Source organism: Muscardinus avellanarius (assembly GCF_963383645.1).
Source record: "Muscardinus avellanarius genome assembly, chromosome: 11".
NCBI classification, from domain to species: domain Eukaryota; kingdom Metazoa; phylum Chordata; class Mammalia; order Rodentia; family Gliridae; genus Muscardinus; species Muscardinus avellanarius.
Window position 1 is genome coordinate 87822263 of NC_137797.1, and position 27463 is coordinate 87849725.

The 27463-nt window shown below is 39.3% G+C and overlaps 1 protein-coding gene across 1 annotated transcript in view; it reads left to right on the forward strand.

Moving 5' to 3' along the window:
• Positions 1-437: 437 nt before the first annotated feature.
• The window catches only part of OVCH1 (ovochymase 1), a gene marked incomplete at both ends in the record, with an annotated part of 65129 nt that continues 38103 nt past the window's right edge, over positions 438-27463 (forward strand). Inside the window, 12 exons of the mRNA XM_080704936.1 lie at positions 438-501; positions 1800-1909; positions 2185-2282; positions 3443-3615; positions 10104-10255; positions 11703-11892; positions 14759-14846; positions 19570-19703; positions 20754-20866; positions 22774-22861; positions 25257-25331; positions 26380-26560. Coding sequence (XP_080561062.1) covers positions 438-501; positions 1800-1909; positions 2185-2282; positions 3443-3615; positions 10104-10255; positions 11703-11892; positions 14759-14846; positions 19570-19703; positions 20754-20866; positions 22774-22861; positions 25257-25331; positions 26380-26560 — 1466 coding nt within the window. The remainder of the gene's footprint in view (positions 502-1799; positions 1910-2184; positions 2283-3442; positions 3616-10103; positions 10256-11702; positions 11893-14758; positions 14847-19569; positions 19704-20753; positions 20867-22773; positions 22862-25256; positions 25332-26379; positions 26561-27463) is intronic.

Sequence of the window (27463 nt, forward strand, 5' to 3'; positions counted from 1 at the left end):
GGCTGCGACAAGCCTCTTACAGGGTCAGTCCTTTAAGCACTAATGGTCTTCCTCTGCCTTTCAGAAGTGTGCTGTCTGTGTCTAGTATGGAGGCCAGGCTCGTCCCCCTGCCCCGCCCCCCCCAGGCTTGAACTCCATTCCCTGGCCCTTGACAGAATTCCCTGGGGCTAAGCAATTCCCTCCAGTACTCACCTTGCTCCTCAGAAGGGCCAGGTGGGGACGGGAGGCACTCAGAAACTGGGTGGCCAAAGATTGGCAGCAGCAGCTCTCCCCGTGAACGATCACAAAGAACGCCACCTGCGAGGCTGGAGCCACTGCGGCAGGTGCGGCCCATTGATGCGGCTGTTGTCGGTCCGCAGTCAATGCCCAGCCCGCCTTCCTCGCTGGGTGTTCGCAGCCTGCCAGGAAGACGCATGAGGCCACAGCAAGCAGAGGCCATGGGGACGCTAGCCAGGGCTGGCTTGTTGCTCTTGCTTGCTCTTGGCCTCCACCAAAGCCAAGGTGAGGCTGGGCCCCATCAGGAGGACAGGGGGGCTGCAGCCTGAGCTCAGGCTACGGGCGGGAACATCTACTGCATGCCCTGGTGTTGTCGACACACCCACAGTACTTGGGAAGAAACTGGGTTGGGACGCAAGCCCAGATGTTGTTCCCAAAGGAAGGCTTGGGCCAATTGGAGTTCCAGTTTTTTTTGTTTGTTTGTTTGTGGCACTGGGGATGGAACCCAGGGATGTTCTACCTCCAAGCTACACCCCCAGGCCTATTTTTTATTCTTCTTTCTTTTCTTTTTCTTTTCTTTTTTTTCTGTACTGGGGATGGAACACAGGGGCATTCTATCTCCAAGCTTCACCCTCAGACCTATTTTTTATTCCTTATTTTGAAGCGGGCTCACTGAGTTGCAAGGGCCTCACTAAGTAGTAGCTGAAGCTGTCCTCGAACCTTAATCCTCCCATCTCAGCCTCCCAAATGCTGGGATTACAAGCAAGCGCCACCACACCCGGCTTTTTTTTTTTTTTCTTTATTTTGAAACAGGGTCTCACTGAGTTGCAAAGAGCCAAAGTAGTACTTGATTATCCGCAAACTGCAGTCCTGTCTCAGCCTCCCAAATGCTGGGATTACAAGCCACCACGCCCATCTGGAGTTCGTTTTCAGGCACATCTGCTCACTATGTTTGTGTTAAGGAGCCAACTCCATGGAAATATAAGCAAGCAGAGAAGTCCGAAAACCATCTCTCTCTGCAGGAGTAGCCTGTGTTATTCCCCAACCTCTTCTTGGGGGAGGCGGTACAAGGGCATTCTACCCCCCAGCCACACTCCCAGCCCTTTTTTATTTTCATTTTGAAACAGGTCTCACTAAGTTGCTGAGGGCCTCTTTTGAGTTGCCAAGGCTGGATTCAAATTCGCAATCTTCTTGTCGCAGCCTCCCAAGTACTGAGGTTAAACCTACCTAGCTGCAACATCTTTAATACAACCTAAATTCAGTAATATGCATGCTCCCAGAAATAAGCTTCAAATCACCGAGCAGGCACAGTGCCAATGTCCTGCCCTAAGTCTATTCTTGTGAGGGCAGTTTAGGCCGAAAGGGGCAGGCAGGGGCGTCCCCAGATGAGCTCTAGTCAAGTTGGGATGGCTACAGAGTATTCTCAGGACCATACTGAGAAAAGAAAGGGGATAGCCGACAGCTGAGGGCTGTCGACAATTGTGCCACAGCAGGAAAACCAGACCACGACATCTCGATAATTATGAGCTCTTAAGATGCTTTGCGTGTGAGTACAGTCTATGAACATATGCTCTTCTGCACAGGACTGAGGTATGGAATTCGTGTGGTTGATTTGAAAAGTAAGAAAACCGTGATGGAATCTGGGTTCGTCTACAGATGGACAAATTCAGCAGTTGGCAGCCATCCCTGGCAGGTCAGAATAACAAAGGCATTGATTTCCTGATGACAAAATACTGAGATAATTCCTTTTTTCTAATAGCAAGACTCTAATTTATGATATAGTTTTCTCCTGACTCCCTATTCTCTGTACCAAAAAGTTTATTTCATGAGAAATATCTTACTATCCAATTTATGTCTGTATTTTTAAAAATATTTTATCAGGTTAAGATGGTTGCTTTCAAATGTTTCCGAAGGAGACAACATTGATGAGGAAATATATATTGTGTTTATAACTTTCTCCTTGGTCAGGTCTCCGTAAAATTAGGTGGGCACCACTTCTGGGGAGGACGATTGATTCAAGATGACTGGGTTGTCATTGCCGCACACTGCATGAGGGACCTCCATAAGTAAGTTTTAGATTATTATTACTTGTTAAACCTGGAATCATGGGTTAGGGACTGGGAGAGAAGATGTGCTAAACATTATGTAAGGTTTAATCTCAGTCTGTTTCAACTCTGCCATCTGACCCGATCTTCTACTTGTCTTCCTGATTCACAAATTTGTATCGGCTCCAAGGTTTCTCATGTTTCCTGCTCTAATAAACAGAGATGCCCCCCAAGGTCCCAGACATCCCTTTTAATATGTGGAGTTTGTGGTCGGGTAGGGGTAGTGCCTGATTGTTCTAACAAAGTATTAATATCAAATGTTAAATGGATAGTCCAAAGTTTTGACAATCTGAGTTTGTCATTTGGAGAAAAAAAATGGTGCAGAAATAATAAATAGCTGACTAGATTAAAAGAAGGTATTAATAAAAGGGAGGAGGAACAGTTCTAGGAAGCAACTTTTATATCTTGCTGAAACTGGTACAGGATGTGTAGAATGGTTTCTGTACAAAACTAGAAAAGGAGCCAACATTTAAATACTTAGAAAGACAATTAATAATGGTAGATGAAAAGGTTCATAAATATCCTGTTGGCATGGTGGCACACAGTTGTAATCTGAGCCATTTGGAAGACTGAAGCAGGAGGATCACAAGGTCAAGACTAGGCAATTTAGTGAGACCCTGTCTCAAAATAAAAATTTTAAAAAGGCTGGCAATGTAGCTCAGTGGTAGAGCACTCCTGAGACCAGTTCCCTGTGCAGAGATTCAAGGTAGTAAATATACTGTGACAAAAAACCACAGATTTTTATAGATTCTAAAAGTAGAAAATTATGACAGTTGAAGCCGGGCGTGGTGACACACGCTTGTAATCCCCGCGCTTGGGAGGCGGAGACAGGAGGATCCCGCTGGTTCAAAGCCAGCCATGCTGGCTTAAGAGACCCTGTTTCCAAATAAAAATATAAAAATAGGTCTGGGAGTGTAGCCCAGAGGTAGAAGGGCTTCCAGGAACCCCAGTACCACCAAAAAAGAAAAAAAAAGAAAATTATGACAGTTGGTAGTAATCAATAATAAATATCTTCATTTAAGACTTTTGGGGATGCTTGGACACTTATTAATTACTTTTAATTATATAAAGCAAAAATGTCCTAGAAAAAATGACTATAAAACATTTTTCTTTGGTTTCAGAAGGGAACTGGAGGGCCTGACTGTGACTGCTGGGGAGTATAACCTCTTTCAGAGAGGAGAGCAAGAACAGAATATCCCTGTGTCAAAAGTAATTCTTCATCCTAAACTTAACAGCCAAGGATATATGAGCTCTGATACTGCCCTGCTGTATCTAAAACACAATGTCAAATTTGGTAAGTAGTGGGATTTAAAAATATTAAAAATGCAATGGAGAAAATTGTATTATGTACAATATGTCTAGCGATAGAATAGCTAGGCTTTATTCTTTCTTAAAAAGTTCTGTTCCATCTCAAGTCATAAAACATAAAGCACATTCAGATAATCCGTGCCCAGCTTACCATCAGCATTCAAATCCTTCTGTGGCTAGATGCTATACCAGCCTTCACAGAGGACTTTGAAACATTTGAACATGTTTTCAGAAACTTCTTTTTCTCTGTTATTATTGTGGAATAGATATCAAAACCACTCTTAACACAGGTAACCTAAGCATTCTGAGTACAATACTAGAAACCTTACTTTTGTTAATGCTTTCTTGCAAAAATCCAGAAGAGTTAGCCACCAAGAAGCAGGCCGCTGCCCTTAAGGTACAAAGACCTTAAAGACCCTAGAGATTGCCAGGCATGGTAGCACACCCCTGCAGTCCCGGCTGCTCTGGAGGCTGAGGCAGGGGTTTGCATGTTCCAGGCCAGCCTGGCTAACACAGCAAGGCCTTCTCAGAATAAAGGCTGGAGATACGGCTCAGTGATGGAGCACCAATCCCTAATACTACAGAAAAAACATCCTAAAGATGATTTCCCTGGCTATGGGAGAAGCTGCAGAGAACCTGGGGCACTCTGAAAGGCAATGCTTTGACGAGTATAAATTAAGGGAATAGAAAACTTACAGGTTGGAAACTTAACTCTGGACAGAGAAGAATCTGTAGTCATAAACCATCCCTCATTCAGCTGTGATGCTGGAATTGCTATTACCTGTGTGGCCACAAAATCCCAAGCCATTTGTTTATTCTTTTAATGAAGAATAGTCATTTATTATTTTATATGCTTTTATTGATATGATAGTCTCATATCATACTAAAGTTCAGAGTTATTTAATTTGAAATGGTTCTAGGTTAATAATCACAGCTTCTGGTAGAAACAAAAGTAAACTCTTCCTGAAGGAATGAACCCTAAGTCCTGGCTTCATTGTATTCACATAAAGTCTTAATGAGTGTGAGCACACAAACATGCAGAGAAATTTGCCACCACAGATCGAGTCAAGTACATTAACCACCAGAATCATACCATCACAGTTAGAGATATGAAAATGAGGTATAGCATGTATGTTTTACTTAAGTTTTAAAGAGATAAAAGTGTATAAAAATGAGCAAAGAACAAGAAGCTGGTCAGTAGAGGACAATGACTTGGAGAAATACCAATAAAAATGAACATATAAAATAACAATTGAAATTAAAAACTCAAGCCAGGCATGGTGACACACACTTGTAATCCCAGTACTTAGGAGACTGAGACAGGAGGATTGCAGGGTCACGGCCACCCACAGCAATTTAGTGAGATCCTCTGCAACTTAGTGAGACTGAGTTTCAAAATAAGAGAATAAAATAAGGCTGGGAGTGTAGCTTGGATGTAGAATTCCCCTGGGTTCTATCCCTAGTGCCATCACGAGAAAAAAATTAGAAAATCAAAAGAAAAAATTGTCTATGCAATTGAATGAGATGTAAGATGTAGAGAAGTAGACAATCAGAATCGCCCAGAAGACAAAAGCAGTGTAAGAAACGCAGAGAAGCGTGTCATTTGAGCTTTATAAAGAACATGGATAATGGGGGAGATAGGCTATAACTTAATAAAAAGTAGCTGTAATCATAATTCATAACCAAATCTTTTAGTTTTAAGAAGCCCAGTAACTTCAAAACTGATCCTAGGAAATAATTTTATATTTAATCATGTTATGCTGAAAATGTGGGCCCCTAAATTAAAAAGTGGATCACAAAGAATCTAGAGGAAAAAGTAAAGCAGATCACTGAACGAGAAATGACAATTTGGTTGGCAGCTGACTTCTGAACAGCAGTAATGAAAGTCAGAAAACAGTGGTACAAGGCCATTTGAATCCTGAGAATAACTCAAGCTAGAGTTGTATATCAAAGGAATTACCACCCATTTCTTTTAGAAAAAAACTATCTGAAGAGCCAGCTCTGCTGAAAATGTAAAGTTTCTCTTCTTATAGTTGACTGTAATAGGCTTGAAACAGCTAATAGATACGAAATCCACTCAGACTTTCTCTCCTGCTACTCCACCAAATCTATTCTTGTCATAGTCACAATGACCTCCATGTGGCTGAACGCATAGGTAACCCCCAAATCTTGTCTCTCATGTTAGGAATTTTTATCAGAATTGCTCACACTCTTCCTACAAATATTTTCTTCCCTTAAATTCCAGGAATCCCTTGCTTCTTCTCCTACCTTTTCTGCACACAATGAGATGAACGTATACAAATAGAAATATATGTATATTCAGCCATGATTTTTTATATTATATATGCTTCTATAGAATTAATGAAATTGATGTAGCCAACTGCCTATTGATTATCTACCTGAATGAATTTTGATCAGCATCTCAAACTTAATTTGCTCTAAAGAGAATCCCAGTTATCCCCTACATGTCATCTTCCCAGAGCTGCCTTTATCTTAGTTAATGGCAACTACATCCTTTCAGCTCTGTGAGCTAAAATCTTTGGAGTCACCTTGATTCTTCTTTCATCCTGCTGCTTTTCTCTAACACATCAGAGAATCCTGTTGCTTGTGTCCCGCCTCCTTTACTCTCACCACCTTTGTCCAAGCTGTGTCATTCTCATTTCTTGTCTGGATCTCTTAATTAAAAATCTTTTTAACTGTTGTTTCTTTTGCATCCCTAGTAGCTATTATTAACTCAGCCTCCAAAATAGTACTTTTTAACAGGTAGATCAGCTAATGTCACTCAGCTCAGTAGACTTCAGTCATGCCCTGTCACTGTTAGTATTATCTGACACCCCCTTCTCCCAGTCTTACATCAAACCTTCATTTTGTTCATCCTTTGTTAAAGTTCCTTTTGCTTATATGTTCCAGACATTCTGGATTCTCCGCTTTTTTAAAGTATACTTTTATTGGTGCTTTGTAACCATACACCATATTGAGGTATAGCATGACAGAAACATCCATACACATAACACCCATACATTTCCCTCTGGATCCCACACCCCTCGCTCCTCCTCCTCATTCATAACATTAAAATTGGTATCAGCTACTTAGTGAGGCCCTCTACAATTTAGTGAGACCCTGTTTCAATATAAAGAATAAAAAACTGGGCATGGTGGCGCACACTTGTAATCCCAGTGCTTGGGAGACTGAGACAGGAGGATTGCGCAGGTTCAAAGCCAGCCTAATACTTAGTGAGGCTCTCAGGAATTAGTGAGATCCTGTTTCCAAATAAAGTATAAAATAGGTCTGGAAGTATAGCCCAGAGTAGAAAAGCCCCTGACTTCCACCCTCAGTACCACACACAAAAAAATAGGGCTAGGGGTACAGCTCAGAGGTACAATGTCCCTAAGTTCAATTCCTAATACCCCCCCTCAAAATAAAATTGGTACTGATAGCTTTGCTACTGCACATAAGATTGTTTGAACTGTTTTCCTGCACCAGGTCTCCCCTTCTGCCTCCCATCTCCCATCCCAAATCTGCTATTTTCCTGTTATTTCCTCACATTGATTTGAAGTCTTTTTTGTTTCCCAATTTCTAGCTTCCACATATGAAAGAAAACATGTGAGCTATTATTTTCTGTCACTAGTTCCTATCACTTAGCATAGTATTCTCTAATTCCATCCATTTTTCTACAAACGACATAATTTTTTTCTTTGTGGCTAAGTAAAATTCCAGTGTGTGTATATACCACAGTTTCATAACCCATCTATCTGTTGACAAACACGTACACTGATTCCATAGTTTGGCTATTGTGAATTATGCTGCTATAAGCATGGATATGCATGTATTGCTATAATATTCTGACTTCACTTCCGTTGGAAATATATTCAGGAATAGTATAGCTGGATCGTATGGTGGTTCCATTCCCAGTCTTTTGAGGAAACTGCACACTGATCTCCGTAGCAGCTGTACTAATTTGTAATTCCACTAACAGTGTCTGGATTCTCTATTCTTTCCCCAGAACATACGGCACAATCCTACGGCAAGGACTTTCCATCCTGTGTCCCCATCACATGCTTTCCACACAGAGACCTGCACATTTCTTCCCTTAGCTTCTTCAGGACTGCTCAAATGTCCCTGCTCAACGAGCCTTGTCATGACTACCGAATGTGTGTCCATGCAATTCTCCCTAGACTTTTTGTTTTGTTTTTCTTTTGGTACTGAGGGTTGAACCCATGGGCATTCTACCGCTGAGCTACACCCTCAAACCTATTATATATTTTTTATTTTGAACAGGATCTTACTAGGTTGCTGAGGGCCTTGCTAAATTGCCGATACTGTTCTCAAACCTACAATCCTCCTGTTTCAGCCTCCCAGGTACTGGGATTACAGGATTATGCCACTGTGCCTGGCTCCCAGACTTCGTATCTTTACCCTACTCTGATTTCCCCGGAACATATGTTACTTAACCACTAAATAATTTATATTTGTTGTTTGCATCTTTCCACCCACCTAGTATTCATTCCTTCATGCATATTCTCATTCTCTCTCCCTCTCCCTCTCTCCCCCCCTCTCTATCTCTCCCCCCTTCCTCTTTCTCTCTCCCTTCCTCTCTCTCTCCTTCTCTGTCTCTCTCCCTTCTTCTCTCTCCCCCTCTTCCCCTCTCCCTCTTCCTTCCTTCCTCTGGTTCTCTCTCTCATATAAATTCCATGAGGGTAGAAGGGTAGAGAAGTTTTTTCCTGCTGTTTCATTGAGGCCTAGAAGACTGCTTGGCACATGTTAGTGTTTAATAATTATTGAATGAAAACCCACCTGGGTGTGGTGACACACACCTGGAATTCCAGTACTTGAGAGGCTGAGATAAGAGGATTGATAAGGATCTCAGCAATATGATGAGGCCACAGTAACTTAGTGAGACCCTGTTTCAGAATGAAAAATGAAATAGGGCTGGGGTGTATCTCAGAGGTCGAACATCCATGGCTTCAATCCCCAATACCAAATAATAATAATAATAATAAGAATAAGAATAAGAAGAAGAAGAAGAAGAAGAAGAAGAATGTATTGTACATTTAAATTTTTCTAAAAGAATAAATATTAAATATTCTCAATACAAGAAAACAGGTAACTATGTGAGGTGATATGTTAACTAGTTTTTGGTAATCATTTCACAATTATACATATACCAAAGCATCACACTATATACTTTGAATATGTCAATAATGCTTAAAAATGTGATATTTTGCTTTAAAATGTGGGAACTCTAAAACATTGTTGGTGGGATTGCAAATTAGTGCAACCACTTTGGAAAACAGTATGGAGAATCCTCAGAAGAATGGGAACAAGTCTACCATTTGATCCAGCATAGGTAACCCAAAAGAAAAGAAACCAAACTAATGCATGTGTACCTATGTTCATAGCTGCACAGTTCACCATTGCCAAACTATGGAACCAGCCAAGATGTCCATCAACAGATGAATGGATTACAAAACTGTGGGATATGTCCACAATGGAATTTTACTCAGCCATAAAAAAAAAAATACAATTGCAGTATTGTCAGGGAAATGGATGGATCTTGAGGACATTATGCTAAGCAAGATTAGTCAGTCACAAAAAGTAAGGAATCGGATGCTTTCCCCAATAAGTGAAAGCTAGGGTGAATGGTGTCATAGGAGGAACTCCAGGTCAAAAAAGAGATCCTATAGAGGAGCAAACAAGACAACCTAACTGTGGGGATGGGAGGTGGGGAGAGGGAAATGCTTTAAAGCGCATGATGTACCTATTCATATCAAAGTCAACCACTAAACCAAGCATGGGAGGGAGGGATGGGGAGGAGTGAGGTGGGGACTGGGTGGGGCTGGCTGGGTGATATGTGCATTTACGCCTACACAAGTCTTTACCCCATTACGATGTATAAATACAATATACCAATTAAAAATTAATAAAAATAAATAAAATTTCTGTGCTTTAAAAACTAAAAAAGATCCAGACCTTTTTTTTTTTTTTTTTTGGTAGTACTGGGGATAGAACCCTTCTACCTCTGGGCTACACTCCCAGACCTATTTTTTAAATAATATTTTATATTTAGAAACAAAGTCTCTTAAGCCAGCAAGGCTGGCTTTGAACCTGTATGATCCTTCTGTCTCCACCTCCCAAGCTCAGGCATTACAAGCATGCGCCACCAGACCCGGCTAAGATCCAGACTTTTACAAATATTATCTTGTTGACTCAAGTTTCCCCCTTGTGACATTTAAGCATAGATCAAGAAAAGCCACAATTGTCTGTTACCTGAAGTTGGCTGAACTTCTTAACACTGTCCATTATAACACATCTGATCTTAGAAATATGTAATCCACAACAAGAACAACAACAAAAAAAATGACTTCTACCTTTGGCTAAAATTTGTTTGAAGTGGTTATAAACTTGTAGGCTACTTGTTCATTTTTTTTTCAGTGGCTATAATCATTGACTAACTTACCATTCTTTTCTCTATAGCTTCAGAATATTCAAATGTCCTCCAAGAAGAGCCGCTTCCCATCCTGGATGACAGAATATGTAATACTGTGCTCAAGAGTATGCACCTCTGTCCTCTAGGGGGGACCCTGCTGTGCATCGTTTTTCCCCAAGAGAGAAAGAATGCCTGCCAGGTACCAAAGTATAAAGGGCAGGCACTTCAGGAATGTGGAAGTGGAAGTGGATTCTGCCTTTCCCTGTCAATGCTTTTGAGGAGTTACTGCTTCAAAGGTCCTTTTCCCCCTCATCTTGCCATCTGCCTTCTACATCATCTTTCTATCTATCTGCCTTCTACTGAAAAAGTTTGCTGAGGGAATTCTTCTCTGTGCCCATTTCTACCCTTCTTTATTTTGGTGAGCTGGGGCCAGGGTTACTTTCAGTGTCCAACCTAATGGAATACAGAATGACTCTCTTGGAAACATAATTATTTTAGCTGTGAATTCCTTTTCATTTCACATTGTGTTCAACTCTGTGACTTTTTCTCCCTTCAGTGCAAAATATGTTTGACCAAAAATGAATAGTTTTAGTAACTGTTGAGAAAGAGGTGCTGTAAATGATAGCAGCCTTCCTAGACAGACAGAAAGACACAACTGCTAATAATACTAAAGAGAGGAAAAAAAGATCATCTTGTGAAAGACACCAGTCAAACTGTATATAAGCCTTCCAAGTAAATTATTGTTCCTACCTTTTTTTGAAGGTTGAACACCAGAGGTTCATTATTCTTTTCCAGAAGCAACCTATGGGAAGCTCTGTAGAATTATCTCCTGGAAGAAGTTTGAAGTTGTTCTTTAAGGGGGTGACAGGAGGAGTCTGGGAGGGAGGAGCTAGAAACTTATAGTTATTCCATTTTTTAAATTGGATCACAAGTGGACTGAAAGCACTTTGTCCTACATGTATGTAACCATAGGTAGTCTTTTCTCAGCTAAAGCACTAAAATAACTTTTTTCTTTTTGTTGCTGTTGTTGTTGTTGTTGTTGTTATTATTATTATTATTATTATTATTATTAGCCTTTTGAGGAGAGTTTAACCCCAAATTGTCAGAAACATGCTACCAATGAAATATATGTTCTGATACATCACTGAAGACAGGATCCTAAAATTGGGTTCTTGATCCTCTAGCATGGGAGCCAGTATAGTCCTTGGAACAAAATTGGGTTTTGCAGGCTTTCTGTTTTTAGAGCTTTTAGCCCTTGCTTGACTTTGGGGGATCTATGCACTGGTGCTGTGGGCATGGGGGATAAGCTAGCAGTGTGGCTGAGAAGCTACAGTAGAAGTGTACAAATAGAACAACTGCCTCCTTTTTCTTCTTTCACTGAATTTTGATATGTACGTGGTAGTTTCAAAAAAAAATAGGTAAAAGAGAAAAGCTCAATATTAGCTTTATAGTATTGTAGCCAGTAGGTAGAAGAATATTACCTTTGGGTGAAAAGATCCTGCCTTGAAGCCAATGAGGAAGAAACAAATAAACGAACAAACGCCCATGAACTTCTATGTCTTTTTGAGATGTATGCTGATGTTTGTGTAAATGACAAAATATTTTAGCCTATGGATATTTAATTTTTTTTTTCTTACGCACAATAGAGGGACTCTGGAGGAACACTGGTTTGTAGACGGCGTGGCAGAACCTGGGCTCTTATTGGGATAACTTCCTGGGTAGCTGGTTGTGCCAGAGGCTCAGCTCCTCTAAGAAATGACCACAGAAGGGCATTCCCTGGCATTTTTTCCAAGGTTCTCGAGTTGATGGATTTTATCACTCAACACGTGATCAAAGGTGAGTAAATTCTTTTTCATTTCATTTTGAGTCAAAAATTGATCGTGCTGGCTGGGTGTGGTGGGGCACGCTTGTAATCCCTCTACTTGGGAGGCAGAGACAGGAGGATCGAGCTGGTTTGAAGCCAGCCTCGCTGGCTTAAGAGACCCTGTTTCCAAATAAAAATATAAAATAGGTCTGGAAGTGAAGCCCGGAGGTAGAAGGGTACCACCAAAAAAAAAAAAAAAAAAAAAAAAAATTTGGCCATGCTTGTCTTAAGGGTACTATGATAATGTTTGTTATGGGATCAGAGCTAAGTTTTAGGTCAAGCAAGGAATATAACTGATTTTTAAACTTTTAGACAATGTATATGACCTTTTATCTCAGAATTCATGAGCATCGATACCTGTCAGTTCAATACAAACCAACTGAATCCTGGTAGGAAAGTTTCATGACTATGTCTTTTTGCATTTCTGAGATTAAAAAAAAAAAAACAGTCCTTAAGGCTTGGCATGGTGGCACACGCTGGTGATCCCCACGCTTAGGAGGCTGAGACAGGAAGATTGCACAAGTTCGAAGCCAGCCTCAGCTACTTAGTGAGGCTCTCAGCAACTTAGTCAAACACTGTTTCCAAATAAAATATAAAATGGGTCTGGGAGTATAGCCTGAAAGTAGAAAGTCCCTGGGTTCTATCCCCAGTACCAGCAAAAACAACAACAACAACAACAACAACAACAACAACAACAACAACAAAACAGTCCTTAAGAAAAGATGCTAGAAATTCTTCATGTGTTCAGCGGACATTTATTTCCTCTGCACTACTTAAAAACACTAAAATAAGCCGGTCGTGGTGGCTCACGCTTGTAATCCCTGCTCTTGGGAGCGGAGACAGGAGGATCGCGCAGATTCGAAGCCAGTCTCGCTGGCTTAAGAGATCCTGTTTCCAAATAAAAAAATACAAAATAGGTCTGAGAGTGTAGCTCGGAAGTAGAAGGGCTTCCAGGAACCCCAGTACCACAAAAAAAAAAAAAAAAAAAAAAAAACCACCAAAAATAAATCCCTCCTCCCCCACTTGTCTCATTCAGCCTTGTTAATTTCCCTTGGAAACTGGGAAAATGAAGAAAGCTTTGGAGAGTTCATTTCCTTCAGTGGCCCTATAATCTAGGGAAGAAGAATGTGGATCTGGAGATGCAAACCTGTCCTCTAGGAAGTTTGTAACTACTAGGAAAGGAAAAAAAAAAAAAAGTAGACAGTTGCAATAGGTGAGATATAGATCAACTCATGTGAAAAGTGCTGAGGGGGCGGGATCTGGGAGGCTCAGCTGAGAGGCCAGAAGGCTGGGCCTGAAAAGGGGCTGGCTCTGCAGAAGAAATAGCACAAGAGGTGGCCTCTGCAGAGCCAGAAGGCTCGGAGAACACGGCCTCTAGGAGCAATTAGCTTAGTATAGGAACTAAAATTTTTAGAGGCCAATATGCATCGTCTCTCCTTCACTGAGGGCCAACAGCTGCCACCCAGTGGCGGGCTTGAGAAGTGCTGCCTGGGCCCCGCAGGCCCGTGGGCCCTCCGCCCGCCGGGACTCACTTTCCCTGGCTCTTTCTTGGGGCGAGTACTCTGCTCGCTGCCCTGATGCAGGGTCACGTCTCCCCTGGTACTGACTGTATTCCATTTTGATTACCTAGAAGAGAGAGTTGAAAAGGTTAATAAGGCCTGAACAAAGGTTAATGATAGCAATTGAATTTTAAAGAGCAATAAAATCAGGCATTAATAGTTAATTCCAAGGCCAAATGAACAGCAGAATGTGATAAGGGACTTACTTAAATAACACTTTTTTAAGATCATCTTTCTAAGCTTCTCATCCCGTTTTTGGCCCATTTGCCAGTTTCTTTCTAGCTGTCCCTCCTCTCCCGTTGTTGGCTGTGCTTTGGAAATGGGGTTAAATTTGGTTTTCTTAATCCTTAAAAATCCAACGAATTGAATCATTCACAAATTGCTTTCTCCTTTCCTATAGTCCTTCAGAGGTGTGTGTGTGTGTGTGTGTGTGTGTGTGTGTGTGTGTGTGTGTTGCTAGGGGTAGAGCCCAGGGGAGCATTTTACCTCTAAGGTACATCCCCCAACCATTTTTATTTTTTGACCCTGTTTTGAAACAGGGTCTTGCTAGGTTGTTGAGGGTCTTACTAAGTTGCAGAGGCTGTCTCAGCCTCCAAAGTACTGTGATTACTGGTGTGTGTGCCACCATGCCAGGCTTCCTTCAGTCTTTTTTTAAAGAGCCAAGCGCAGTGCTGCAGACCTGTTAAAAATTTGAAAAATTAAAAAAGGGTTGAGGAAGCCAGGCATGGTGGCTCATGCTTGTAATCCCAGGAGGGGATCTCAGGAGGCAGACACCAGAGAATCGTGGTTTGTGGACAGCCTCAGCTACTTAGCGAAGCCCTTCACAACTCAGTGAGACCCTGTTTCGGAAATAAAAAGACTAAAACGGAGGACTGGAGGTGTAGCTCAGAGGTACAATTTATACCATTATACATTTACCATTGTTATACATTTTTACCATTACCCAGGATGTTCTAAAAGAGATGGGAAAAGACCCTATAAGTTCCATAAATTGTCAGCTTCTGTGTGACACATGATTTGGAAAGGTTAGAAAAATGTTATAGCTGAAAAATTCTGTTAAAGAACATTATGATTCAGACATTTTCTTAGGCCTTTTGTAAATATACTATCTAGACCATAACCTTTAAGAATAAATAATGTTTAATAATAATATTCCATAAATAATGTATAGCTATTACATAAATAACATAAAAATTGTATAGCTTTGGGCTGACAGTTACATCATATTGAAATATTAAAAAATGGGCAAATAATCCACCTCTTCCTCATGTTTTTGAAGTTTATAAGACTCAGTTGGTGATGTTATTTGGAGAAAGTAGTAGGATTTCGTGCCCCTGTTCCAAAGAAGATGACCATTCTCATAATTGGTATGTATCACAGGTAGAAATTACTTCTGACTTTTTTCTTTCCATGGAACCAGATAATTTAAATGATTATATTTTGGTAATTTTGTTTAGTATCTCTAATTTGTAATTAATATAAACATATTTCACTTGATATTTTCTGGTTGGCAAATATTTACTAGTTGATATTTCTGAGATACATTAATGTAAATCATCAACTCAAACTTTAAGACTAATGCTTAACTAAATTGATATGTTTAAATATGTAATATTAAAAGCATCCAGTAGTGATGTTGCTATAGGAATATAGTGGTTAACCCTATCAAACTTATTTTTATAATCATAGTTATATTTTGTAAAATATCACTTGAAATATGGAAAATAGTTCATTCCCTATAAGCTTTAATGTTGTAAATTTTTTTCTACAGACCCTGCCCTCTATATGGCTAAGGATACCCTTAAACTTCAGAAATTGGTTTGGCATGTATCTCATTTTCTTAACTGATCTAGACTCTTTTTCAAAGATAGAAATCCAAAATAATGATTTGAGAGGTATAATTGAGGAAACGAGGGATTTTCTTTTCTTTTCTTTGGTGATACTTACGAGTACTCTGAGCTACATCCCTAGCCCTATTTTCTTTTAAACAGGGTCTCACTGGGTTGCCGAGAGTCTTGCTCAGTTTCTGAGACTCCTCAAACCGGCAATCCTTCTATCTCAGACTCCCAAGAACTGGGATTACAGGCATGTGCCATCATGCCTGACTGGGGTACTTTTTGATCCTAATAAGACTGAGGAGAAAGGAACAGTCTTGACTTATCTGAGATGCTGCCATAAGAGTAGATCGGGCTTGTTCTGACTAATTGCAGACCTAAGAACTAGGATTATTGGGTAGAAGTTAAGAGACGGTAGATTGTAGTTTCTCGTTTGAGATAATCCTGAGATCAGCCTGCCGTTTCAATGAATATTCTTACCACTATTATCTAAAATACTCGATGACCACACTTAGAGGAAAGAAGATGTATTTGCTTGCCATTCTGAAGATTTCAGTCCATGTATATAAAGTCTGTTTTACACTAGCTCAGAATCAGGGCTTCAAAGCCTTTGGGCATGATGGCAGGAAGCAGGGGTGGGGGTGGATAAGAGTTATGTCAGCTCATGGCAGCAGAGAAGAAAGAAGAAGGAGCAGAAAGCTGAAGCAGTCTGCCCGGGAAATACTGTCCCTAGTCATGCCTCCAGAGACCTCTCCCCAGCAACCAAATTCTGCCTCCAACATGCTACCTTGTCAACCACATGAAGTCAAAGGAACATTCTGAATACAAACTGTAATGTCCACCTCAGATAGTAATGAATGTCGTTGGTAAGTGGGAGTTTGAACAAACGGTGTGTACCTTGAGTACAGGACATGTGGATGATGGTCCATTTATTCTCCAATATAGCGATTCACAGAATACGTGTTGCAGAGATCTCTGTAGAAAGAGTTGACGAAACCAGAGATTTTCTTTTGTTTGGTTCAAGAAAACTGGGAGGGCCTAATTTTTGTAGAAGTCAAAATGAGTTTAGGTAACGTGCTGTTACATGTGAAAATTCAAAGATTTACCACTGAATTATGGAGTCAGAAGCCACATTTTAAGAGGTTATTGGAGAAAATTTAGTGTATTTGTGGAATACCAAAGATAACAGACAGCTAAAATTGAATGATAATGGCAGTGACCAGATTGTTTGGGCCTTATTGGACATAAAAAAACTGAATTTTACTCCAAGGTGGAAAACCAGTTGAGGACTTTTCTTTTTGTAGCCCTGGAAGTTGAGCCTAGGACCTTGTGCATGGCTAGGTAAATTCTATTAAGTTGTCAGCCTGCCATTGGAAGATTTTGAGCAGAGGAATGTGATCTGACCTTGTTTTAAGGGATCACTTTGGTTATTGTGTTGAAAATAGAGGGTATACAGGAAAGACCAAATGTTGGTAATTACTGCAATAATTAGACTCCTAGCTTTTGCAAATTTTGATTCGATTTTAGCAATAGAGGTGATGAAAAGGTTGAGTCATAGGATTTCGTGATGAGTCAAACGTTTGGGTCTGAGAGAGGGGGAGAGTCCCTCATGAGTGGCTCAAGGGTTCTTGACTGAACTACTGGAAGGATGGGACTTCCATTGTCCGAGGGAGGAAGATGGGGCTGTAGTTTTTTGGGGTTTTGGGGTTTTTTTGAATATTAAAGAAGTTTATTGAAATACAGAAGACAGTTACAGTGCCTTCTACAGAAATACAGAAGAAATTTCTTGGATGGGAGTTGTCGTTTTTAAGCAGTTCAAGGGGAGTATTATGTTTGTCTGGATAGACACAACTGGATTTATGGGCAGAAGAGAGTAAGAATCAAGAAGAACATATAGAAATGAAAAGCTAGTATATGGGAACACAACAAATACCATTTAGCTTTAAAAAAAGGAATAATAATTCCTTACCTGGGAAGGCAACTATAGAAAAGCTGAAGGAATTTATACTAGATGTCTTAGTAATCCTATGAGATTTTAAATGCTTCATAAATGTAGAGGATGAAGTTGAAATTAAATAGTGAAGAAGATATTAAATAGCTTATCTGATAAAAGATGAAAAAGGCTTTTGCATTATTACAATCCATTTAGTATCAGCATGAGTTTGTACTTCATTCCAACAAATGTAAGATAAAAAAATCATAAAATACATCATTATATTATGGACCACCAATACAGAAAACACAATACCCAAGATAGGGCCATATACAGCTGAAACATGAAAGGCTACCTCTTCAGGGAAAGATTGAATAAACAAGCTGTAAACCCACCCTCACAGAAAGTTATGTGCCTCAGCTTTGGCACCAGGTGTGAGGAGGGATAAAACCTACCTTGAGAATCTGAATCACAAGCTAATACTAGTAACAATCTACAGCCTCAACTCTTACCAGAAGTATCATCCAGAATACCTCAATAAGACAAATCGGGCCGTATGAAGTTGTTGGTACTTCCAGGTGACTGGCAGAAACTAATATAAACTCCTCCTGGGAGAGCTTGTTCAGCCCAGGCCTATGGTGGCTGTAAGATGAATTCTGATTTTCAAATGTTAAACTGTAGAAAGACATGAGTCTTGGAAATAACGCTTGAGGCCAATTCACATAACGCTTTGAGGCCAATTCAAGCAGGCCTGAATAGCAAAATGGTCTTATAGATTCCAAATGGCCTAATTAAGAAGTAGTAAGGGAGAAGGGAGATGTAAAGAAGAAGCTGGGAGCTGTACAGTCCCATGAAGCCTCTCTTTGTTCTGGACATCAGTAGCTAGACACTCAGAAATGGCAGAGATGATTCCCAGTGTGTTCTTCCTCCTCCCATGCCCATGCAAGACAGTGCATTTCTCAGAGCCCAGAACACTACCTAGCACATAGTAAATGCTCCATAGATGTATGGATGAGTAAATCAGTTTAATTTTGGCACCCTTCTCTTATTTGACTAGACCTTAAAATCCTTTTAAATAAGAAGATCATTAACAGTAAGTCAAGATTGGCATATTCCTTGAACACTATGTTCCAACTCTGTTTTAAGAGATCTGGAGGCAGAAAACAATTTGATGAAAACAGAGGAAAGTACTGGTCATTGAAGTCATGAAGCCTGAATTATATATAGTTTCTAAAGATTTGATTAGTCTTTTCCTATCAATGTCAGTTTTCCCATTTGGAGCAGGGAATGTAATTTCTCTCCTGCCCTCTCAGAGAAGTATAATAAGTCTCATGAAGGGTGATGGATGTACAGTGCTTTTTCAATTGAAGTGCTTAGTAAAGTGAGCTTTATACTATTTCAGGCAGCTTATTGCTTTTAAAATGGAAATTCTTAAAAAATGATTTTAATACTATTTTATCAGCCTTCTTTTACATCTATATCCAGGATGATGGAGAGGAATAGAAAGATTAAAGAGTTTCTGGCTAAGAAGCAGTTTGGCAAGAATTATTAGTGTTGGCTTTTGGAAGCTGGGTATGAAAGTTGAATAGCTCCTACGACCCTGGACATTTATTACTTAGAGAGCAATGGGGGGGGGTTAAAAGGTTGGAGTCCAGATAAGATTGTGTTGCATTCAGATGAATGTGAGATATGAAAGAAGTCAGCATTTATGGCCCACTGGAATTTCTTAAATTGTATGAATCCTTGTGAGAAGTTAAATTATTATGAATTAATTTATGTAAAACTTTTTCAAAAACCTTTAGACACATTTCTAAAGATGCTAGTAAAAGGTCACAGCTGACCTTACTGAGAATTAGGTGACATGGCATCCTCAGTGACTGAGTTAGCCGACCTTGGAAGATGGGCCTGGTCAGGGTTGGCATATGCTGCACAGTGACTCTGTCATTCATCAGAATTCATCATCCAGCATCCAACTTCTGGGTGAATATTGTGAATTTTAACTAGACTAATGACAGAGAGAAAAACCTGAGAGGTTTTCTTCAGGTAATAGATCAAAATTCCAGCACTTTACAACCAAATAAAATTTAACCAAATAAAATTCTAACCACTCCCTGATTTATTGTCATCTGTTTGTTGGATAAATGTTATAAATTTGACCACAAGCATACTTTTGTCACATAAGAAATTTCTATTATTTTTACCTTATAGTATTCTGTAGCATTTTATTGTTGGTAAGCTATGAGCTAAATTATAGACATTAGGTTTATTTGTCAAACTTAACTCTGCTGTTCATTATATTTTCTCCACCCTTTCCTACCCTAGCTTTTGTATCTGGAAAATAATGGTGCCAGAACATAAAATTATTCTGATAAAATTGACACGTTTAGGCAGAAGAAATCAAATTAGGTGTGATCATTGCTATGTATCTTTACTGTCCAGTAGTGGAGTGCCTGTGAGTAAGTATGTTACATTAACTTTTATTTATCATTTTATTTACTTTTACTTACTTTTATCTGTTTACCTTTATTTATCATTTTAGATTATTTAAAAGACAAAAGAGATTGCTAAGTGACCTAAAGTGAGATTTGTGCACACAGGGCAATTGTTTTATCTTACGTACTGTGTCCTTCTAGGTAAGGTGTGAGTGGGGCAGGGTCATAAGAGTGGAAACAGTGAAAAGTGAATTATCCATTCATTCTCTTCATTGATTTTTCTAACTTAGACAACAAATATCACATTCTTTTCTCAAGTTTAATAATAAGTATTGAATGAAATTGATGTCCCAATTGCCAGAAAACTTCCTTTCAATGTAATGTTAATATTTTCATTTTTATTGCAAAAACAGCTGCATGTTTACCAAACTTGGTAAATAGAGATGAGTGAAATGGGAAAAAATATATAAGTCATTCACAAATATGCCACCTAGAGATAAACACTGTTAACTTTTTCTTTCTTTCTTTTTGGTACTGGGGATTGAACCCAGGGCCTTGAACTGCTAGGCCCCTGGGTTCCAGTAGGCACAGGCTACCACTGAGCTGCATCCCCAGGCCTCACTGTCAACATTTTTGTGTATATCCATTTACACACACACACACACACACACACACACACACACACACACACATTGAACTGTACTGTATGTTGTTTTATAATTTACTTTTTTCTCAAGACTTAATAGACCATTTTAATCATTATACTTATTTTGTCAAATACCTCTTATAAGCTATAGAAACTTAGACCTATTTTTTTTGTGTGTGTGTGGTGCTGAGGATGGAACCCAGATGCTTTCTACCTTCGGGCTGCACTCCCAGCCCTATTTTATATTTTATTTGGAAATAGGGTCTCACTAAGTTGCTGAGAGCCTCACTAAGCAGCTGAGGCTGGCTTCGAACCTGTGCGATCCTCCTTTCTCAGCCTCCCAAGCACTGGGATTACAAGTGTGTGCCATTACACTCAGCTTAACATAGATCTATTTTAGTTGAAATATTTTGTGTTAAACATGATAGACAGTCTCCACGGCTGGTATAGACCTCAATCTCTAGATCTCCTCAAGGCCAATGATAGGACAAATGTCTTTTCACAAACATTTGACAAGGATGCTATAGAAAAGATGATTGTGGTGAGGGTTATGATATTCACTGACTTAACGATTTCATTCTCAGGTCTACTATTTACCTAGTAATCATTCTTTCAACCAATCATTTGCTTAAAATCAACTATGTATGAGATGATGCCATGTACTGAACATATAGAGAAAAAGCAGTCTCAGAGCAAAGGAGTTTATAGTTTGAGATCCCTGAAAGTGCCTCACAAAGTAGCAAATGCTATGGAATAGGGAATGTGCTAAGGTGATTTTAAAAATGTAGCTATAGTCATGAGTAGGTGTCTGAGAAAGTCCATAGGAAACCTGGACCTTGAGTCAGGTCAAGAAGGATGTAGAATTTAACTTGTGAGACTGGGAGTGAGAAGTTGTATGGAATAGCAAAATTATTAAAGCACAGGGTGTGAAATGAGTAAGAAGACCACTAGATAGTTTGGTGTTTCAGATTTAAAATGTCTTCCACATGGTTAACCTGGACAACCATTGGTGGGAGGGGGGAAGGGAAAACGGGGGCGGGGGGGAGAGGGCACCAAATATAGTGTAAATGTATACTATTTATGTTCAATAAAAAAATTGTTAAAAAAATAAAAAAATAAAATGTCTTCCAGGTCTTATAGAGTAGTCGAGGCAGCCATGTTGAAGGTGGCACTTGGCTCTGGGGAAGGGTCCCTGAGAATGTAGGGACCCTTTCTTCTCTCTCCCCTACTGCCATGAGTTAACACAAATTCTTACCCTTCTCCCTCTGGTTCCCATCACTATGCCCTAAATACCCACAGCCCTGGCTCCTGCTTGGCAGTCAGCTTAAAGTAGACTCTCTCTTTAGACGGAAATCTCCAAATAAGTAAGCAAATTATTCTTCCTTTCCCTGTGTGTGTGTGTGTGTTAGATTAGGTGTTTGAATCATAGTATTGAGAATGCTTACTGAAACATTTGGTGTGCTTAAGACAGAGAGCTCATAGAAGATAATACTAGAAAAATAATTACGTAGAAGTTCCTACCACACTTCAGCAATGTTATTTCAATTTCTTTTCCTTCCTAAGGTAAGGAGTGCAGAGATATATTGCCCTCATCATTGCTGACAGAGAACAATAAGGACATATTTACCTTTGTTTTTGATGCAGAAACCCATGGGAGTAACTTTGAGCTTTCCTGTACTGTTATACAGAACTCAGAAGCAGGTTAAGTATTTCAGGTGTTTGTTTCCCTGCTGTTTGTCTTCAATGTGCAGATAACAAGACAAGTAATTTTTCCATTCACTTTGGATTTTCTTTATACTTCCACAGGTCCTGTTTGTGGGAGCGTGGCTATTTTGGTAGAAAACAGGACAATTCACAGAGACAGTTATCCTTATTTTTGTCTCAGCAGTATATGGTGCCATTGGTTCATGTGTGCTCCACAGAAACACATCATAAAGGTAATCAGTTAAGGAATCTACTTTATAGAGAACGTGGCTATGCTGTAGAATTTCATCTGAATTGTTTAATTGTCATTATGATAACAACCTTATTTTTGCCATTTGTCATTCTAAAGAGGGATCTATATGTTGTTTTTGAGATTTCAGTGGTGTAAAAATGCATACAATTACAAGTAAGGTTCCTTTTCAGCAGACTCCTGTCATATTGCTAGATGTTCATTGAGTTTTGGTCCTCATCTATGCCAGCAATTCTAGCATGAAGACCCCTGTGTCCCTGTCTTTAGACACATGTGGATAGATGTAATTCCCAGAATTGGACTTGCTGGATCAAAGGACTTGTGCATCTCAACCTGGTAGTCATTGCCATGTTGCCTTCCAAAGAGCCTACAGTTTTTTATACTTTCATCACCGGTATATGAGAATAGGTGTGAGAGAGAGACTAAATGTACAGAGGGAAACTCCTTAAACTCTTTCTTAACAATTTCTCTTGTTATGTTTGTAATTTTTACAGTTGATATCTGAGGACTTTAATGAATTTGACCCAAACCATATTTATGATGCTGTTGTGCTGTATGATCCCAAAGAAGAGCATGACTTGGGTAGGTAACATGACATTTCAGCTTTTAAATTTGAAAAGCGTCAGACTAACCAGGGTGGTTGCAGCACTGGCTGGCTTCCATGGGTACCATGAAGTAGAGTAGGAGAGTAAATTTCTTACACTAGGAGCTCATGAACTAAAAGTGCCGAAACACTTTAGCTTTAAGATCTGTGAGCCAGTGGCTGATTCAACAGTAGAGTTTTTAATAGAAACATGTAAAATGTGGAGAATGTTTTAAATTATTTGAAAGGTGAACAAAGAGTCTCCAGAGAAAGGGGGAATGGAAGCAGTGAGTAAATCGTTGGCATGAGCCTAAGGTAAAAATGTTAAACTTCCTTCTTTCTGTATTAATTTCTTCTATTGAAAATATTTTCATTTTTGTGTCCAAGAAAAGTAACCAAGGACTATAATTTCTAAAGTTAATTTTGAGACCCAACTTAAGTTTCAAATATACTTTTAGTTATGGCTTAATTTATTGCATATAAAGAATTAACTTCCAGCCTGGTAAGCATTTTTTCAGCACCTATTTGTCCCTCAGCTGGATGTTATCATGGGTTAGCGACCTGGAATGTAGATAGGCTCAAAATATTTATTTGGTTATTGAGAGCAGGTGAGTGGAAGCACAATCCCATGATCCAACAGGATAGAACTTGCATGGTATAAGGTTAGGGTGAAGTAGATATCTGGTATTGCCTGCTCATATAAAGAAATATATGTGCTTGCATAGTTTTATTGGTTCACTCTCATTGTCCACAAGTGAATAATCAGTTGACGTTTCTGTGCCTATTGGGAGTCACATATCCTTATTCCATATAGAGAGCTTTTCCTGTGAAATGAGATTAAAATATATTATTATTGTGAGACTAATTTTTAATTCCCGCTGATATGTAATGGTGTGCTCAGAAACAAAAGTTGTAGAAAATCAAAGTTGCTGATAAAAAATTTAATTGAATGACATTTTGCCTTTGTGTTCTAATTTCTACAAAATTGTTTATAATTATAAATCAAATTTACCTAAAACGTTTCTATCTAATTGTGGAATCTTGAACCCTACTCCAACATACAGTTCCAGAAAAATTATGGTCATATATCTTTTTTATTTTTGTGGTACTGGGGTTCCTGGAAACCCTTCTAGCTTCAAAGCTAGATTCACCTTTTTACCTTCAGGCAAGTATAATCACCTATGTATTGGGTGCTTCTTATGAAAATGCTTATAGAGAAGATAACTTAGCCATGTTAATCCAAATGTATGGTATTTGAATCAACTTGGCACATAATAAAAATACAGAGTCCTGGGTCCACCCCTAGAGATTCTATAGTTTTGGGATGAGACCCAGAAATCCACACCTTAGCAAGCACCTCAGGTAAGGCTCAAGAAATCACATCCACTACAATATTTACAAAGATGCCGAGCACCAGCATGAAAAAGAGTATTTAGGTTAGAAAAAGTAATTTAGAAATGAGGTTGGCTCTATTTTTGGAATGCTAGATGCTTTTAAAAGATTAATAGTTTTCTTGGCATTCTGGATGGTAAGGTACATTTTGCCCAGACAAGAGAATATGATATGCAAAGACCCTAGTGAAAGAAAATGGATGTTATACAAGAAAAGTACAAATAACTTATCATTGAGTTAGAAGAAATGATAGAAAAGGGGAAAGTCAGATCATGTTAGACATGGCCCAAAAGTACCAATGAGATAGGTGCTAGGGATTGAAGTCTGGGGCATCCTTCCTTCAGGCTAAATGCCCAGCCTTCCCTCTCCTTTTTTTATTATGTGAAACAGGGTTTTGCTAAGTTGCTGAGGCTGTCCTTGAACTTGCTATCCTCCTGTATCAGCCTCTCAAGTACTGGGATTACAGGTGTGCACCACCATGTCCAGCTTCTTGTAAGAAGTTCTAATAGAAATATCTAGCTGTTTCTTATACATCATCCATCTTGTTCATCTTTCCAGGGAAAAGAAATTAGACTGAGGAGAGAAATTTAGATGTATGTAGATGAGTAAACATCTTGAGAAATACCTTCTCAAGCTGAAGATTGGGATTTGTGGAGGTCGGGGAGACTGAGATTGGGAAGAGATAATCCACAGATATATCAAGGAAACCACAAGTAATATTGTGAACCCAAAGAAGGAAGTTTAAAATTTTTACCTTAGTCATATGATAAAAATTTACTCATTTAAACCTTTTCCCTTTTACTTGACTCTCTTAAAAGAGCCATATGTAATAGGGATATTAAGACATGTACATAAAATCACATCTAAAGAATCTGGCATATGGGTAACAGTATTAGTGAGATCTACAGTACATTGGTTTTATTCTCTACCAGGGTAAGCAAGTAGGGCCATTTAGTGAAGCTACTCTAAATATTTTCAATTAAAAATAATTTTTCTCTATAGACTCCTTAAACAAAATTGGACTGGCATCACCTCTCAAAACCAATACTATATCTACCACAAAAGCTCTTCCTTATGGTAAGTTGGCCGTATTGTTACCATCTGTTTAACCTCCTTTCTTCATTAACTAGATGTCTCTTTAGGAAACCTTCATCTTGCACTTATATAACGCCAAGAAGAATGAGTCTATGAAACTTCTAGAATCCTGTTTGGGTTTACAGATAGACTCATAAAAAGAGGGAAGTAGAAGGAAAAATATATAAGGTTTATGAGAGTGAGAAAGAGGTGTAGGGAGCAATTTACTGTCCTCATCTATTCCTATACAAACTTAATATTTAGCAGGATTTCCTGGAGCTTATACTTAATACAATTATGCATTGTGGGCCAAAGGGAGAGACGGAGTTCTGTGTATATAAGTATTTTAATTTCACATGGGCATATTTTAACTTTCTTATGCTCTAAAGCATCTGGTTAAATACTCTTGTCTTTCATTATTCTGCATGCATGTGTCGAACATGTTCTAGTTAATGAACTGTAATAGAACATTGTACAGGGACCTATAAGAGAAATGCCCATGTCTTCCTGGGGAGTCAGAGAAGGCTTCATAGAGAAGATAACACTTGAGCTGAGTCCAAGTGTTGCCAGATCTGAGAACAGCATTTAGGTGTTGGAGGAAATGTGATGTGTTTAAGAATCAGTAAATGATTTCATACAGTGAGGACAAGAGGTAAAATAGGGATATGCAGTGAAGACCCAGATATAATCTGCTTAGCAAACCTGATACTGTCTTAGTTGAATGAGAGTTCCATGAGGGCCAGTGTTTTGTGTCTGTTTTATTCACTGTATCACCTATGTTCAGATCCTGGCAAATAGCGAGCACTAACTAGTTGTTTGTTAAGTAAGTGAATAAATACTATCCTGTAGGTCAGTGCCGACTGTGGCCTTGCAGGGTTGGCTAGGCAGACTGTTAAATCAGACTTCTAAAGGTGAGTCTTGGGAATCACTATCTTTTACAAGCTGACCTGGTGTTTGGGAATTACTGCTGTTGGCCATATCGAGCCACTGCAGGATGTGTTCTTAACCATTTCATCTGGGATGAGCACTCATCTCCTCCCCTTTCCTGTAGATGTCTGTGGCATCCCTCCATCCAGCCCCCAGTGGCTTTCCAGAAGAATCGCAGGGGGGGAGGAAGCCTGCCCCCACTGTTGGCCATGGCATGTGGGCCTGAGGTTTCTAGGAGATCACCAATGTGGAGGCGCCATCATCCACCCAGTTTGGATTCTGACTGCAGCCCACTGTGTACAGGTGTAAGTGGAACTCCTTTACTAATCAATTTAGCACATGTACTGAAAGCCAATGCCTAAGACAGAATATTCTTATCTAACGACCAAGACCATCCAGACTAAGTAAAAACCAGGAACCTTTCTCTTAGTATTTTTTCTTCATAGTCATCTAGCTTCTATTGAAACAATGTCGGTAAGAAAAAAGTTTATCAAATCTTGAAATTATATTCATCTCTGATTATTTTGTCAAGTCAAAGTTCACTTTCCTATCATGCCCTATGACTTCCCTATTGGTTTAAATTCACTGTAGTTTCATAAAACAAGAACAAAGTCTTATTTCTTGTTTCACCTAACGGTCCTTCCCGAACTTGAAGACTTCTATCACATTCTGCTTTCGCTTAATCTTAAAGCTAAGAGCTGTAGCTTGGTCGTTGGTTGGCAGTAATTGAAGATATCTTTTCAGGCAGCACACCTTTGCTTGGTCTGGTTTAGGATTGTTTAAAATATGGCTCATTCAGCGAGAGTGCCTTGATCTAAAGATATTCAAACTATTCCATGTTATGAAAGCATCTATATAATAATGTATAATTTAAAGAATGGCTATCAAATATACATTTGTGTTCTCATCATCCAGTTTAGGAAAGATCTTTATACTTACCTTTCAATACCCCTCACTACTCTTCCCGAGAGGTAAATGCCATGCTAGATTTGTGTTCTAGCATGCCATGAGTTTGTGGTCATAATGCCTCTGCCCTGTTTGTTTTGTATGTGGTACTGGGGATTACAGCCAGGGGCATTCTCCCACTGAGTTGTATCCCCAGGCCTTTTTATTATTTTGAAACAGGATTTCACTAAGGTCTCATATGCTGGCCTTGAACCTACAATTCTCCTGTTTCAGCCTCCTAAGTACTGGGATTCTAGGTATAT